This window comes from Ambystoma mexicanum, chromosome 6q, assembly GCF_040938575.1.
Source record: "Ambystoma mexicanum isolate Mex_15411 chromosome 6q, UKY_AmexF1_1, whole genome shotgun sequence".
Classification (NCBI taxonomy): Eukaryota; Metazoa; Chordata; class Amphibia; order Caudata; family Ambystomatidae; genus Ambystoma; species Ambystoma mexicanum.
In genome coordinates, this window is record NC_090937.1 from 82,419,524 (window position 1) to 82,433,517 (window position 13,994).

At 45.7% G+C, this 13,994-nt stretch overlaps 1 protein-coding gene across 7 annotated transcripts in view; it reads left to right on the top strand.

Moving 5' to 3' along the window:
• The window catches only part of YTHDC1 (YTH N6-methyladenosine RNA binding protein C1), a 286,099-nt gene that overhangs the window by 87,384 nt on the left and 184,721 nt on the right, over nt 1–13,994 (top strand). For 4 of the 7 annotated variants that reach the window (XM_069630508.1, XM_069630504.1, XM_069630506.1 and 1 more), the window contains 2 exons: nt 5,243–5,296; nt 10,960–11,054. In XM_069630508.1, coding sequence (XP_069486609.1) covers nt 5,243–5,296; nt 10,960–11,054 — 149 coding nt within the window. Of the gene's footprint in view, nt 1–4,872; nt 4,960–5,242; nt 5,297–10,959; nt 11,055–13,994 lie in introns of all 7 variants that reach the window. The other 3 variants (XM_069630503.1, XM_069630505.1, XM_069630502.1) reach the window with 1 other exon arrangement.

Here is a 13,994-nt window from a genome sequence, read left to right on the forward strand (position 1 = left end):
CTCACCCTGCCTACAGCTGGCACCTAGACTACTAGGGTCCTTCTTCTGCCTCTGAGAGAACTCATGCAATAGACTAAGAACTGGATAAGAAAATGATTCTATTCTAAAGTATAACAAGTGTAAAAGTACTTGCTTTTGGAAATAAATAGTGTGGTAACTGTATCTCTGTGTAAGTTAGTATCCTGAAGTTATACTTAACTTTTATGTTGCAGTGTGCCCTCTAAAAAGTATGTTATTTTGGTTGGCGTTTCCCCCTTCAGAAAAGTAATGTGTTGGTGCTGTTTTATCATTGCTTAACTGAATGAGTTTAAAATCTTAACAATAGTGTTTACTTACCTTGAGTAAGTAAACCTTGTGTTCTTCAAGTGTACCACAGGGTGTTACTTTCCCTGATCTGTTTTATACAGATCTAAAACAGTCCTTGAGTTAATATTTGCCTTTCAGTTGCTTGAAGCCCCTCTTTAAAGTATATGGTGACTTACCATGAACAGCTGCTGCACTTCTAAACTTGTAACGCAGGGTTGTGCCTCCCCTGAAACTGCTTAGAGCTGTTCCTAAATAGCCAAAGGGTCCATTACTTACCCTGAATTCTCTTGGGTCTTAAAGTATAATTGGGTTTTAGTTTCCTTGAATTGCAGAGTGCATGCAGAAATAGTGTGCTAATACTGTCCTCTCCAGAAAGTATGAGTTGTTTTACTAGCTCTGAACGGAGTTCTAAAAAGTAATGTTGCAAGGCGTATACTTGTAACAGAGTTGATTTATTAAGTGATTTCTTAACCGAGTGTTACTGCATAAGTGGCATTCTACTACCCTGGAATTACTGGCTGTGTTCTAAAAGTATATCTAACCTGGATTTACTCCCCAAGAATAGCTGATTGCATTTAGTGTAATAGTTTTGACTCATCTTCAACTGTTGATTGCTATTCGTAATAAGGTTATACTTCTGGTTGTATCCCTTAAGTATTGAGTTTGTTTTTATAATTCTGTTAATATGATATGTTAGAGTACTTATCCCCACAATGCTACCACATTCTCAGGTGGAACAGCCTTATACTAAGAGTGAAGCGTATGTACTGCCTCAGATGTATGGTTTTATTAAGCCCTTAGTTGGACTTTAAATAAACGGTCCTAATAAACCTCAAAAATGATATTCAGCTATAAAACCTACCCTAGTGATATGTACTTTTGGGGTATACTCGCATTGACCAGACCCCACTAAATTTAGCTAGATGGCCAGTCATACCTTAGTGGACTGAAATAGACTGTTTGGATTAAGTGTGGGCTGGGTGTACCTCTCCTGTAATCATGTGCCCTGTTAAAGGAGGATGAGGGGAGTGTGGACATCAGGCACTAGTGTGTAAGCTTCTAATTGGTGGTCCTTTTTAATTTATAGACTACAGTCTAGGCTTTGATTTGTATGTTCCTGATTGGACCACTGCTTTGGGGGGGGTGTGTGGGCCTTATCTTTGATTGGCTAGTGGGAGTTTTGGCTCTTAACTGCTTTATGAATAAGAGGACCCCCCCTGCACCCATTCTCCAGGGATCCTAGAAGAAACCTGAAGGACCCAAGTATGCTGTACAGCTGCAAGACGTGTAAGGGCCCACTGGAAGTCCTGCTGCTGCTGCCGTCGGGCAGAGCCCTATCTTGTAGATCTTTACAAATCCTGCGAAGGAGCTTAGACCTTTGGAGTGGAGGGAACATCCATTCTCGACGTCAGCTCGGAGTCCTGCGAAGAAAAGCCCTTGGAAGTGCCCATGGATCACCTAGTGACTGCCCAGCTCAGTTTGGGATACTGTGCTGCAGGCCTCACCATTCCGTGTTGAGGCCTGGAACTTTGGGGATTGATAGCTTGTGTTGCAGGGCTTCTCTGCCAGATTTTGTGGTTCCAGCATCAAGGGGAACCGAGATAGCGGCAGAGTCCGACCTCTGCAAGTGTATTGTCCCCCCGTGACGCTGTGCATTGGTGGCCGTTATGCAAAACCGCTTTTCTGCGTCCTGTGCTCAGGTGCCCTGCATAGTTCTTCTGCATTCTCCATCCTTTAGATTTTGCACCAGCATTTGTCGCTGAATAGAGAAGTGCTCGACCCTGCAACCCCTGGGCATCAAGGACTAGCTGAAGGTGGGAAAAGTGACCTTGGACCCTCTTCTGTAGACCTGCCAAGTCCTAAGAAGAGTTGAGTATGTGGGTGAATTCTAACGGTAATTGCCTGAACCCCATCACTTCCTTTTTAAAAGTTTGGTAACTTTTGAAACGTTTTCTAAGAGTTTGGTTTTGCCATTGCTTGCTCGTGCAAGCATTCCGAAAGTGTGCTGGAGAGGGTTAGGGGGGGTGACACTTTTATTAGCTAGAATAACTTGGCCTCTACCTGTTGGAATGCTTCATTGGACCTCAGAAGCCCTGCTGTGTTGTATGGCCATAAATATTTTATAACTGTGTGTTCCTTGACTTTTCACTGTATTCTCATTGAGGACCCCTTACAGGCTCACTACTCGTTTTGCTACTTTGAACTGGTTTGGCTACAGTTCCCAGAGGTGTCCCCGAAATTACACTAATTTGGTTGCCAGAGTAGAGGAAATCAGTCCTAAAACACACAGAGAAGATTTTAAATTTAATGTTAGGCCCGCCCCTTTTCCCCAGCAGAGTTGATGTGGAGTGGTGATGGTGGTCCGTGTATGTCCAAGTTCATGTTAAGGGGTCTTGGCCTGACCTCTCCAAGGTGAGTACAGTCTGGGTCTGCTACCCCAGTTTTAGTCCCTGATGGTCTACGAAGTCTTTTGCTGGCCCGTGGTAGCCAATGCTGGTAAACGGTGTGCGGCATATCTTGCAGCCACGTAAGCTTATCAGTGTTCTCTAGTACGTGGTGCCTCTCAGGTTCCAGGTTTCCTGAACTGGGATGCTGGTAGCCAGGGATGCTCTCCTTCCTGCTTCTCCTGTTAGTCAAGTTGTGAGCACCAGATCTACAAAATAGAGACGGAAACCTGGAAAGCGTTTGGTATAAGAGGCACAGGGTAATGGAAATGGGGACTGCTCATATATACATTGGCACTTGGGTAGGAAACAGGAATTGGGGCCCTCCAAACTGTCCCCATGCTTCTATGGTGTAGGACTGGCACTGGATTTCGTCCTGGTAGGTCTCCTTCCCTAGGCCTTGAGGGGGTTCCATCACCTCTTGACAAAGCCAGGGTAGTGATCTGGTCACAATGCAGGCCTAGGTCTCGAGCTAGGTCCACGCTTTAAACAATAAAATAAAAAATGCTACATTTGTGAATGGTCTCTGCATCTATTTTTCTTGAAACTGTTTAGCTTTATCCTCATGAGCCTGCCAAATATTTTTTGGGATGCACATTTTTTTGTAACTATTTTGGGCTGAAAGGCGAGGGGAATAGCTGTAGTGTCTTTCAGACTAACCTTCTCTAAGCAATTTTTTTCTTTTTCTCACTCATTCCATGTTTTATGAAATGATGCAAGGCGACTCCTTAAATTTTCCATTGGGCAGGTGGTTTTGGTCCTTCCACTTAGCATGAAGCCATTAGTGATGTAACAGTTTGTGGAATAAGAACAGCTGTTTCAATAATCTAATGTCAAGTTTGTCTGTTTGCTGTTATGAAATGTATCATGTATTCTTACACTACTCGCTACTAGGAAGAAATCCAACTAGGAAGAAATCGATTAATCTAATACTCTACCCTGTCATTTAATATTCGTTCTGAATTTTATGATATGCTGACACTGCCAGGTTCAATATAGTTGTTTCCCCATCAATTAACACAGTACTGTATTTTTCTTTAACATAAGTATGGGGGAAATTGGGAATGTATGCAATGTGTACCACACACAATATAAACGTAGTTTCTGTATAGCAGTGCCGTATGCTATTGTCTGTTTATCTTTTTTTTTTTCTACACCACCTACAGCAACTTTCTGGATTCTGTGGAAAGCTCTGTGTGGTCATTTATACTGCGAGCCAAACTCCCTTCTTCAAAAGCTGTATAAAAGAGAAGTCTGAACGAATCTTGTTAGTTTTTAACATGTCCTGTGCATTGAAATGAACAAATCACTTGGCAAGACAATTTCAACGGATGGATAGTACGTTTAAAAAATGCTGAAACTGAACAAGGCTGCACAGTCTTAAAATATTGTCTGACCAGTAGGTTTCATGCTGTGTATTGTAGCTTGGCGTTAGACATTGTTTTTTTGGAAGGGTACCATTGGAGCCATTGCTTTCAGTTGTTGAAGTTAATTTGGTTTAGTGCAGGACATTGATTTGCTTGTGGTTCTCCTTGAAAGGTGGAATTTCACTGTTCAGTGTATAATCCGTACTTGTTAAACTGAAGGAAGGTTCAAACTTTCTGAAACGGGAGACCAATTTTAAAATATCCAATTCTTGTTTGCTGCCAAATAGTCCCAGGAATAATGTAAATTTGGTAAAGGTGGTCTTATCGTAAACATTGGGCCCATATACCTTTTTAACCTAGCAACTTAAAATATGGTACTTGCACCCTGTACATAAGGAAATCATTTGTTGGGTGTCCATATTGTCCAGGACAACAGGGCCTTAAGCATGGTCTTGAAATACTTTGAGGTGGAAAGATCTTTTCAGATTGCCATTTACACGTTAGGTTCTGTTCATATTCCAGCAAACGTTTTGTTATGGGCAACCGTATCTAAAAGCCATTATCCGCAGCGTAGGCTTTTTGCTGCTGCTCACCATGGAGTAGCTGAAGGTGGGGCAAAACCTTACTAGCTGGGGAACACATACAGTGGTGTGGATTGTCAGCAGCATGATCTGGATAAGGTCTGGGTAACTTAAAACCCTCGGACAGACTTGGTTTGAAGTGCAACATTGAAATATTTTGTTTACGTTTTGTAGATAAGAAAAAGGACAGGAAAAGGGCTAGAGATGCTTCTCCAATTGTATTTGATACAAGTAGAAGTTCTGCATCAGACTCATGTGCAGGTACTTTTTAAATGTATGGAAGCATGTTGTAATTTCCTACACAATCCTCTATGGCCACAAAATATCTTTAGAATTTGAATTAATTTATTTACCCTATAAGTCTAAGTTTTTCCTGCATCTTTAAAATGGTTTTACACTGCACTGGTGAATTCTTCATGGTCTTGAAGTGAAAGTGGTGATGGTTCATAATCTAAAAACTCAGCACTCGTGTTCACATCGGTCGGGTTCTGGCTTTTAAATTTCTATTCAAGGTCTTAATATGAGCAAATTTGTTTAACTGCAGGTTCGGAAAAGAAGCATGAGAAATTATCCTCTTCTGTTCGTGCTGTCGAAAAAGGTATTTGCTTCATATTCTGTATCACAAAGAAGTCTCAATGGTTTTCTAATTTAGTAGTTTATTTAGCTGTGTGCGTTCTGCTTAAAATGTATTTATAGAAGCATGCTGCTGCAGTTTCACAAACTGTTTGCACTATTAACATTGGCTGGTAATATTAGTTTGTTCGGCGGAGGTGGGTGGAGGGGTGTAACACATTTTCATCCCATGATGGCCTGAACTGGAATTGAATTAACCAATTTATCATAGAATGTGTATTTCTTATTTTGCAAATGTTTTTATTTTTTTTTGTTTAGATTATAAACTTTTACAAACAATTAGATTTAGAAAGCATATTTCGAGTTAATTACACATCATAAAACAGGTTATTTCACACGGAGCGTTTCCCTATTTATAGGATCAACCGTTTTCACTTATGTACGTATAGCCTATTTCTGTTTTGTAGAATAATGGAGCAGGCACCACATTTGTTACTAAAGATTATTTCTAAAATTGTTTTTTCACAGTATTTGGGGTAGGCCAAAAAGCCTGAATATATCATTATCATTAATGAAGGAACTGTAGGACCACCTCCAGTATTAGCAACACCCTAGCATTAAGTACTTGTATAACAATCAAATGTAACTTGACTTCTTTGGTTAAAAAATTGTCTTTATTCACATTGCTTTGCTAGTGTTTGAGTGGCAGAGTAAATGGCCAATGCATTTAGGACAGATAGCACATCAGGGTGGGCTCTACAAATATCAGACATTGATCATTGAATATAACAGATTTTTGAAAAGATGTTTCTAAAACGGCATGTTTTGTGTGTCATTCCTGTCTACAAGTGGAGCAATGATTCTGCCCAATAAAGCCTGAATCATATAAGGTGACATAAAATGAATTATGAACACAGTGCACATGATGTAACTGTCATGGTACTATAAATCAAACCATATACTCAGTAACAAAATACGTCCTACCTTATCTTCTATACAATTATATGCCAGCAAAGGCTCATAAGACAGGAAGACTAGAAGAATATTCTACAAAGAGGTTTTTCAGTAACTCGTTAAAATGGATTTCTAAACTCTGCCTGGTGGACAGAGATTAGGGGGGGCACCCTAGTTATAGTGAACAGGGGGAACTCTGGGAGTTTCGCAACACCAATCAAAGTAGCAAGACTACGTCTCGGGAGAGGCGAGTGAGGTCAGGGATCCACACAGTGAGCACACAATGATTATACTTAGACAGCAAGCATACAAATAATATATTTTAGTCCCAAAACACACAAAAAATAATCAAACAGGTAAAGTTGTCACACAATACTAAAAATATAAAGGTTCTCCAGCATGGGGTCTGGCATGGATTTACATCCTCATGAACATTCCCTGTCGTCAGACTGGGAGTCCTCCGTAATAGAAAAAAGTTTTTCATTTCCTGTCTTTCTCCCATTAACCAATCACTGTGCTCAGGGTCGTCTCTGCCCCCAGTCAATGACTGCCCTCTACCTAAGCCCTTGCTCTGGCAGCCATCTTCAGATTTTTACTGCACGTTTGTGTTGTGAGTCCTCATACTTTGCTCTTGGAGATTTCGCTGTGTTTTCACTTTTTTTTGTGTTGAACTCTATTTTTCGGTCAATCAAGCCTGTGTGCTCCATCGATCATCCTCGAGGGCTATTTTCGTTGAGTGTTCTTCTTAGAGGGTTCCAGAAGATTCTTCAGGCCTACACCGCGTGGATCATGTCAGACGAGGACGGCTCTTCACTTTTCAAGCTTTGCTCCGACTGCAATTTGCAGAATGTGTACATGGACAACAAGCATTCCCAGTGCCTGTATTGCTTGCAGCCGATGCACAAGGAGGATGATTGCACGTTTTTCCGTGGCTTCTCAAAGCACACGTTTAGGGATCGACACCAATGTTTGGAAGCGTGGTTGCAGTCCAGGGCCTCTGCCACGGTTGCCACCCAGCGGCATGCCTCTCCCAGATCCGGAAAACCTGAGCGGGCTTCTAAGTCCTATGAGGGCGCCCCACCCATCGGGGCCCAACACAAGGCCAATCAGTGCAAGTCTGCTTCCGTCGGGGTCGCCGCTGCTGCGGGTCCCACACCGGTCAGAGTGCGATAGTCCTCAGCATCCATCAGCATCGGTCTCCAGCCACCACTCTAGATCGTCCAAGAGGAAGTCGACCACTCCGGGGAAGTTGAGAGAGAATCCAGAGAAGGCCAAGGAGAAGGCCAGGCAGGGTGCCGTGTCCGACCCACCTACGACTCAGAAGGCCAAGGCAGACAAAGGGTCTGACAAGGCCCTGATTGAGAAGGCCATGGTGTCCGACACGGCCAGGAAGGAGAAGGCCCAACAGGACAAGGGGTCCAGTCGCTCCGTGAAGGCCCAGGTGCACCATGCAAAGCCGTCGCCCGTCCCTCGAGGTGGTAGTGGCGTCTCTTTCAAAGGCCCTGCGGGTGGACCTTCATGGTGCCCAGGCAACGGCCAGGGTCTCTCCCTCCCAGGAGAGAGGTGTCAAGCATCTCTGTTGAGAAGACCCCGGAAAAGAGGATGCCGGACCTCAACCCTACACAGACCCCTCTGGACCTGAAGAGGGGGGGGGGATGTCGAGGGTCTGCAGGGTACAGACATTTTGTCCGCGGATGAAGATGAGATGCTCCGTCCAGGAGGGCGATGACTAGGGTAACGCCGGCGAGTCACCCCGCGACAGGGGAGACGACTGGGATATCGTCCACAGAGGTGACAGGCCCCAGGACGACTAGGCCCCAGCGTTTAACGTCGCTACACCCCAAATACTGCCTAGACATCTCACTGGACATTCTCTCTACACTCTGGTGTCAGAGATACACAGGAGGATCCCAGCGACCCCCAGCGCCGGCTCCTGCTCCTGCCATGGCTCCAGTTCCGGCCGCCACATTGACACCGGGGAGCCACCGGCCAAGAAGAGGCAGCCTACATGCCACCCTTCACCACCTTCTCCATCACCCCTCTCCCCGAGGGACACTAACACGGACACTGCAACAACGGGCACGGATGACGGCGGGATGGGGGACCTCCTGTCACCTCCTCCCAGAGCCTCTCCACCGGACGAGGTGGGGTCATTCCATGCGATGATCGCCAGAGCTGATCCAGATCACGCCAGAAGAGAGAGAAGGCTTTTTGTATCCGCGCCTGGAGGCCTTCGGGACGAGGGACTGGTGTTGATGAAGAACCCCTCTACAGCCCTAGCGAATAGACAGGCTGGAAAAGAAGGATGGTGCTATGGACGCACCCCTCCTTCATGCCCAAGGTGCTGCCGGGCTTTCATCCAAACAAGCCCTTGGCTTTGCTGTTTTTTTCCCCCGATGCAGTCTTCGCTGGCTGAAAGCACTTTGCACTCGCTGGATGTGGCTAGAGCGCTGCAGTTTTATGTGGCCCGCACAAAGTGTTTCCGGAAAACTTCTCAGCTGTTTGTGAACTTTGGTTCTGTGAACCATGAGAAGGCCCTGTGCAAGGCTTGGCTCTCCGGCTGCATCACTCACTGTCACTGGTTGGCAAACCGACAGTTGCCTGGCCATCTGAAAGCCCTTTTCTACCAAGAGCAATCGCTGCTACTACAGCGCTTCTGTCTGGTGTACCCCTGCTGGACATCTGCAGGGCTGCTACGTTGAGGTCGATGCACAACTTCGCGGGATTCTACTGCGTCGACAGGGATTCCAGGGAGGAGTCCAGAGTCTGCCAAGTACTGCTGTGCAACCTGTTGCTTGAAGGTGAGCCTGGTGAGGAGGTAAGAGATTGCTTCTGTTGAGCCTTGCCACCCGTAGTTGTGAATGTGTGTACTGCTTTGTATTCTTTATTTATGAGCATGTGAATCCATGCCAGACCCCATGCTGGAGAAGAAACAAGTTACTTACCTGTAACTGTTGTTCTCCAGCAGGGGTCTGGCATGGATTCACATGCAAACCCTCCTGCCTACCCCTCTGCGGCTCATCTCTTGCTCCTACTGCCACTTAACGTGCTACCGAATCTGAAGATGGCTGTCAGAGGGGCTTAGATAGAGGGCAGTCATTGGCTGGGGGCAGTATGACCCAGAGCTCAGTGATTGGTTAATGGGAGACAGTTTGGAAACACAAATGTTTTTTCTATTACAGAGGATTCCCAGCCTGACGATGGGGAATATTCATGAGCATATAATCCATGCCAGACCCATGCTGGAGAACAAGTTACAGGTAAGTAACTTGTTCCTTCTTCCTTTGAACAGTCTGGCTTCCGACCTCAACAAGTAACAGAAACTGCCCTTGTTGATCTTAAAAGTCAGATTGACGAAATTAAAGATGAGGGCAAGGCTGCCATCCTACTCCTCTTTGACCTTTCAGCAGCCTTCGACCTGGTTGACCATAAGATACTCTGCAACCACCTCTCCCTTGCCGCCAACTTTTCCCCCTCTGCTGTCTCGTGGATACAGTCCTTCCTGGCCAATAGAACCATGAGTCTTCTCTCCGGTGGCTGCAGCAGACCCCATCCCCATCACTTGCGGTGTCCCACAAGGCTCTTGTATTTCACAGACTCTATACAATATCTTTGATAAACTGGACCGTCTGGTTGTCACCTACACAAACTACGCGGATGACACCCAGATACTCCTCACCATCTCGGGCAATTACAATACTGATGTAGCTAGGATCAATTAAATTTTCTCTGTCATTCAGGCATGGATGGCCACACATGGCCTCTGCCTGAATGACGAGAAGACCAAACTGCTCATTGTTGGTTCACCGAACAGCCTACAAAAACTAAGTCCCAACTACTCCAACATCATAATTGATGGCAATACCATCCCGGTCGCCAAAAATGTGAAAACACTTGGCTTCTATCTTGATGCCAATATTAACCTCATTAAACAAGTCAACTCAACTGCTTCAGCCACTGCCTATACAGGTAAACTAATTAGAGCTTGTAGACCATTTCTTTCCTCTAACAGTTGCCTCATGCTAGCAAGAGCTCTTATACAATCTAAGTTAGACTACTGCAATAGCCTTTACCTAGGTGCCAACCAAGCGATAATAAGCAAACTCCGTCATCCAAAATAATGCGTTACGGGCAGCGCTCCCTAGGCGTGAGCACATCTCTGCCACTAGATCGACATGCAAATGGCTTACCATCCAACATAAAATTGATCTCAAAACCCTCTGCCTTACTTACAAAGCTCTCAACCATCTACCCCCCCTACCTTACAGATAAATTCACCATGAAACCATCCATTAGAACCACAAGATCGTCCAATAGAGGCTCGAGCTTCACTGTCCTCGCCTCCCAACTCTGGAACTCCCTGCCACTGAATATTAAGTCTTCCAAATCCCTCCAATCGTTCAGGAAACTTGCCATTGGGTGGCTTCTGACAAAAAGTCAACCTTTAAGTTAGTCTCAGATATATAAATGTACATATTGCATAGGTTTCATTTTGTCTTTATTTGGTTGCTATTCTGTATACACTGTATATATCTGCTTTCCTACTGTTATTGTTGTTACCATGTATTGTTGCCTTGTAACCTGTACCAAGCGCCCTTTTACTCCCGGGTCCGGAGCGCTATAGAAATAAAATAAACAAACAGTATTTGTATTCGGCAGACAAATTTCAGTGTTAGATGAAAAATAAAAAAAAACGATTCTAATTTTGTACTGTTTTTAAATTTTTTTTTTTAGACCAGACCAGTAAGCTAAAGTACATCATTGAAGATGCAAGATTTTTTCTCATCAAAAGTAACAACCATGAGAATGTATCTCTGTCCAAGGCTAAGGTACGACAGTTTACTTTAAGTCAGCTCCTATCCTATAATGTCATTAGTTTATTTTTGCATTTTTAAAGCGCAGTAAACCCTCAGGCATCAAGGCGCTCAGTTTCGTCATGGTTGGCAGGAGGCCAGACTTTTATGGTAATAGACCACGTGCAAAGAGTAATGTCTTGAGGCGTTTCCTGAATGACCAGTAGGATTGACCTGCTCTGCGTGTGAGGGGCAGTGAATTCCAGTACTTGGAGGCAGTGACTGGGAAGCTTGATCCACCGGATCTCTTCAGGTCTTGTCTTGGGGTGGTCGGATTGGCAGACCGAAGTGTCTGTTAATATAGCTTATTGGTTAAATCCTTGTTCAAAATCAATTTGTATTAAAAAGACTAGAAAACACGCTTATTTATCCTAAATTCTGTGTTATTTGCTGCTTTTTAAATGATTGTGTGACTGGGTCTCTGCAGTCAAGTTCAATTAGGGGTTGTTGGGCTAAGGAATCCTATGCTGTGTGCAGCCTTGTGGGCAGTCAGTGCAAAATAAGCAAGCAGCATGTTAGGGAGAATTCTCAGAAATTTGCTAATTTCCTTCTACCTTGGAGATGCCCAGCTCTTTTGCTGCACTTTTAATTTTTATCCTGGAGAGTGAAACCTTTTTCCCACTCTCTCATGCATTTTTATTTGATTTGAACACTTTCTTTGGTTTTGTAGTCTGACAAACTCCATAGGCATCATCTTTTTACATTGTGACACACAGCACCCTCGGTGCGGTGTCCCAGAGAAATCCTTTGGATTTCTGCTAAGGTTTAAATGCCTTCTCTTGGATAACTTCTGTTTCCAAGAGTAGTAAACTGAAATTGACTTTACTTACATTTTCCTCTTTATAGATCCAGCACACACTTCTTACAATAGGGTGCTGGAGAGGTTGCTTAATATCCCCTTTGCCTACATTCTCGTGAAACATTTTTGTCACCCGTTCTACAATTAATGGCTGGTGGCAGTGGTTTACTTTTTCCTACCATTGTGTTTTTACCACGGGCTGCGTTCGCAGCTGCAGTAGAGCACCCATGGGTGCCCATCAAAATGGCCTGGTCTTCTTTTTTCAGAATTTTTTGTTGGAAAGTTCCTTGATATTTACTCTGTGCGCCAAACCATGTTTGATCCCTTTGTTTGTTTTGGTGCCCGACTCCGTGTTTAGTCTCCTTGGTTACATGAATGCACCCAAAGGCGATTGGCCAGCTGGCTGTCCTTGGAGGACCGCCATCCTGCTGTAAGTGTGACAGCTAGGCTGCGAATGAATTGGGGGGGGGGGAGGAGGAATTGCATAAAAGGCAAGGTCTTTTGCAAGGAAGGCAGACTTGACCACTGGATGAAGCAACCAAAGAAGAAATGAAGAGAAGCATGCTGCACCCTCCTGGACCGTTGGTTTGCCCAGTGAAGACCTGCTGTGGTGCTCAAGCTCAGAATTTCTAATCGACTAGAGAAGCCTGGAAAGGGCAACTTCTCCCCTTGTGTTGGTGGGACCAACTGAGCCCAAGATGAACTTGACTGGAACCCCTCCCCCTGCCGTCTACTTCTTTGCTGCTGCTGGAACCGAGTGCCAGGGGACAGGAACACCAGAATCAAGATAGTTTTTAAGCCGCAAAAAGCCAATGCACAGGGTATGGTGTCGGGCCTACCCCTGAAGGCCCAGGAGAAGTCCTCGTCAATCAGACGGGATGCTTCGGCCAAGTCGGCGGAGAAGACATCGGAGAAAAGGATGCCGGCCCTGAGCCTGGCTCAGGCCCCTCAGGATGCAAAAGGGGCGGGGCGGCAGTGGAGGCGTCCACAGTGCTCCAAGGCACAGATATTTCTCATTTGGACGAAGGACATGGTTTCAGTTCATACAGTCCCAGAGGACGTGGGGAAATGCCGGCAGCGCAGACGAGGATGATGAAATCGTTGAGGGGACAAGCAAGTTCCCCTCCACCTCCCAGGGACTTCCCGCTGGAAATACCGTCCACTCTCCACACGCTGGTGTCAGAGATCCAGAGGAGGATGCCGACGGCACCCCTGACGCTGGTGAAGAGAACTCCATGCCTCCTCACCAACCGGCTCACATACCCTCTCTCCCCCCACTCCCCAGGGACACGGCGGCGTCTCCCCGCTGCCGAGAGCTTCTCCACCGGATGAAGTGGGATCGTTACATGCCATGGTCACCCGTGCATCTGAGCTCTTCCAGCTGATGCCAGAAGAGACAAAGGAGGGTTTCCTTTACTAGTGCAGAGAGGCTAAGAGGAATACCATTCTGGCAGTGCCTTTCCTTGACGTCTGGGATGAGGGCCTAACGCTGATGAGGAATTCTGCCTCCGCCCTGGTGAAGAGACAGGCTGGAAAAGAAATACCTGGTGCCGGAGTCTGCAACCAAGTGCCTGCGGTCTCAGCCCTCCTCGGACTCTGTGGTCTTGGCGGCTGCAAGGAAGAAGTCCTCAAATCCATAGTTTTAAGACTCAGTTCCCCCGGACAGCGTGGGGAAGAATTTGGATGCCTCGTGTAGAAAGGTAATCTGTTCGGCGACGATGGTCAAAGCAGCGGATGCTCTCGCGATCCTGGCCAGGTACGACAGGGAGCTCTGGTACAAGATGGCCCTGCTGCAGGAATTTCTCCCTGACGACAAACTGGTCGAGGCGCTGGAAATTCTCCAGGAGGGCGAGGTGGCATCTGACCATGCCATCTTTGTGGTCCTGGACATCGCGGACACTGGGTTCTAAAAGATGGGGAACGGTGTCTGCCTCCGTCGTCGTGGCTGGTTGAAACCACCAATTTTAGGCAGAAAGTTCAGACGAGGGTCCTGGACATGCCTTTCGATGGTGACAATCTCTTCGGGAAGGCCGTCGACAAGTTTTTGAAGGCTATCAAGACTGAAAGACAGCCCGGGCACTAGGCGCACTGCAGCAGCATCGGCCTTCCTTTTGTAC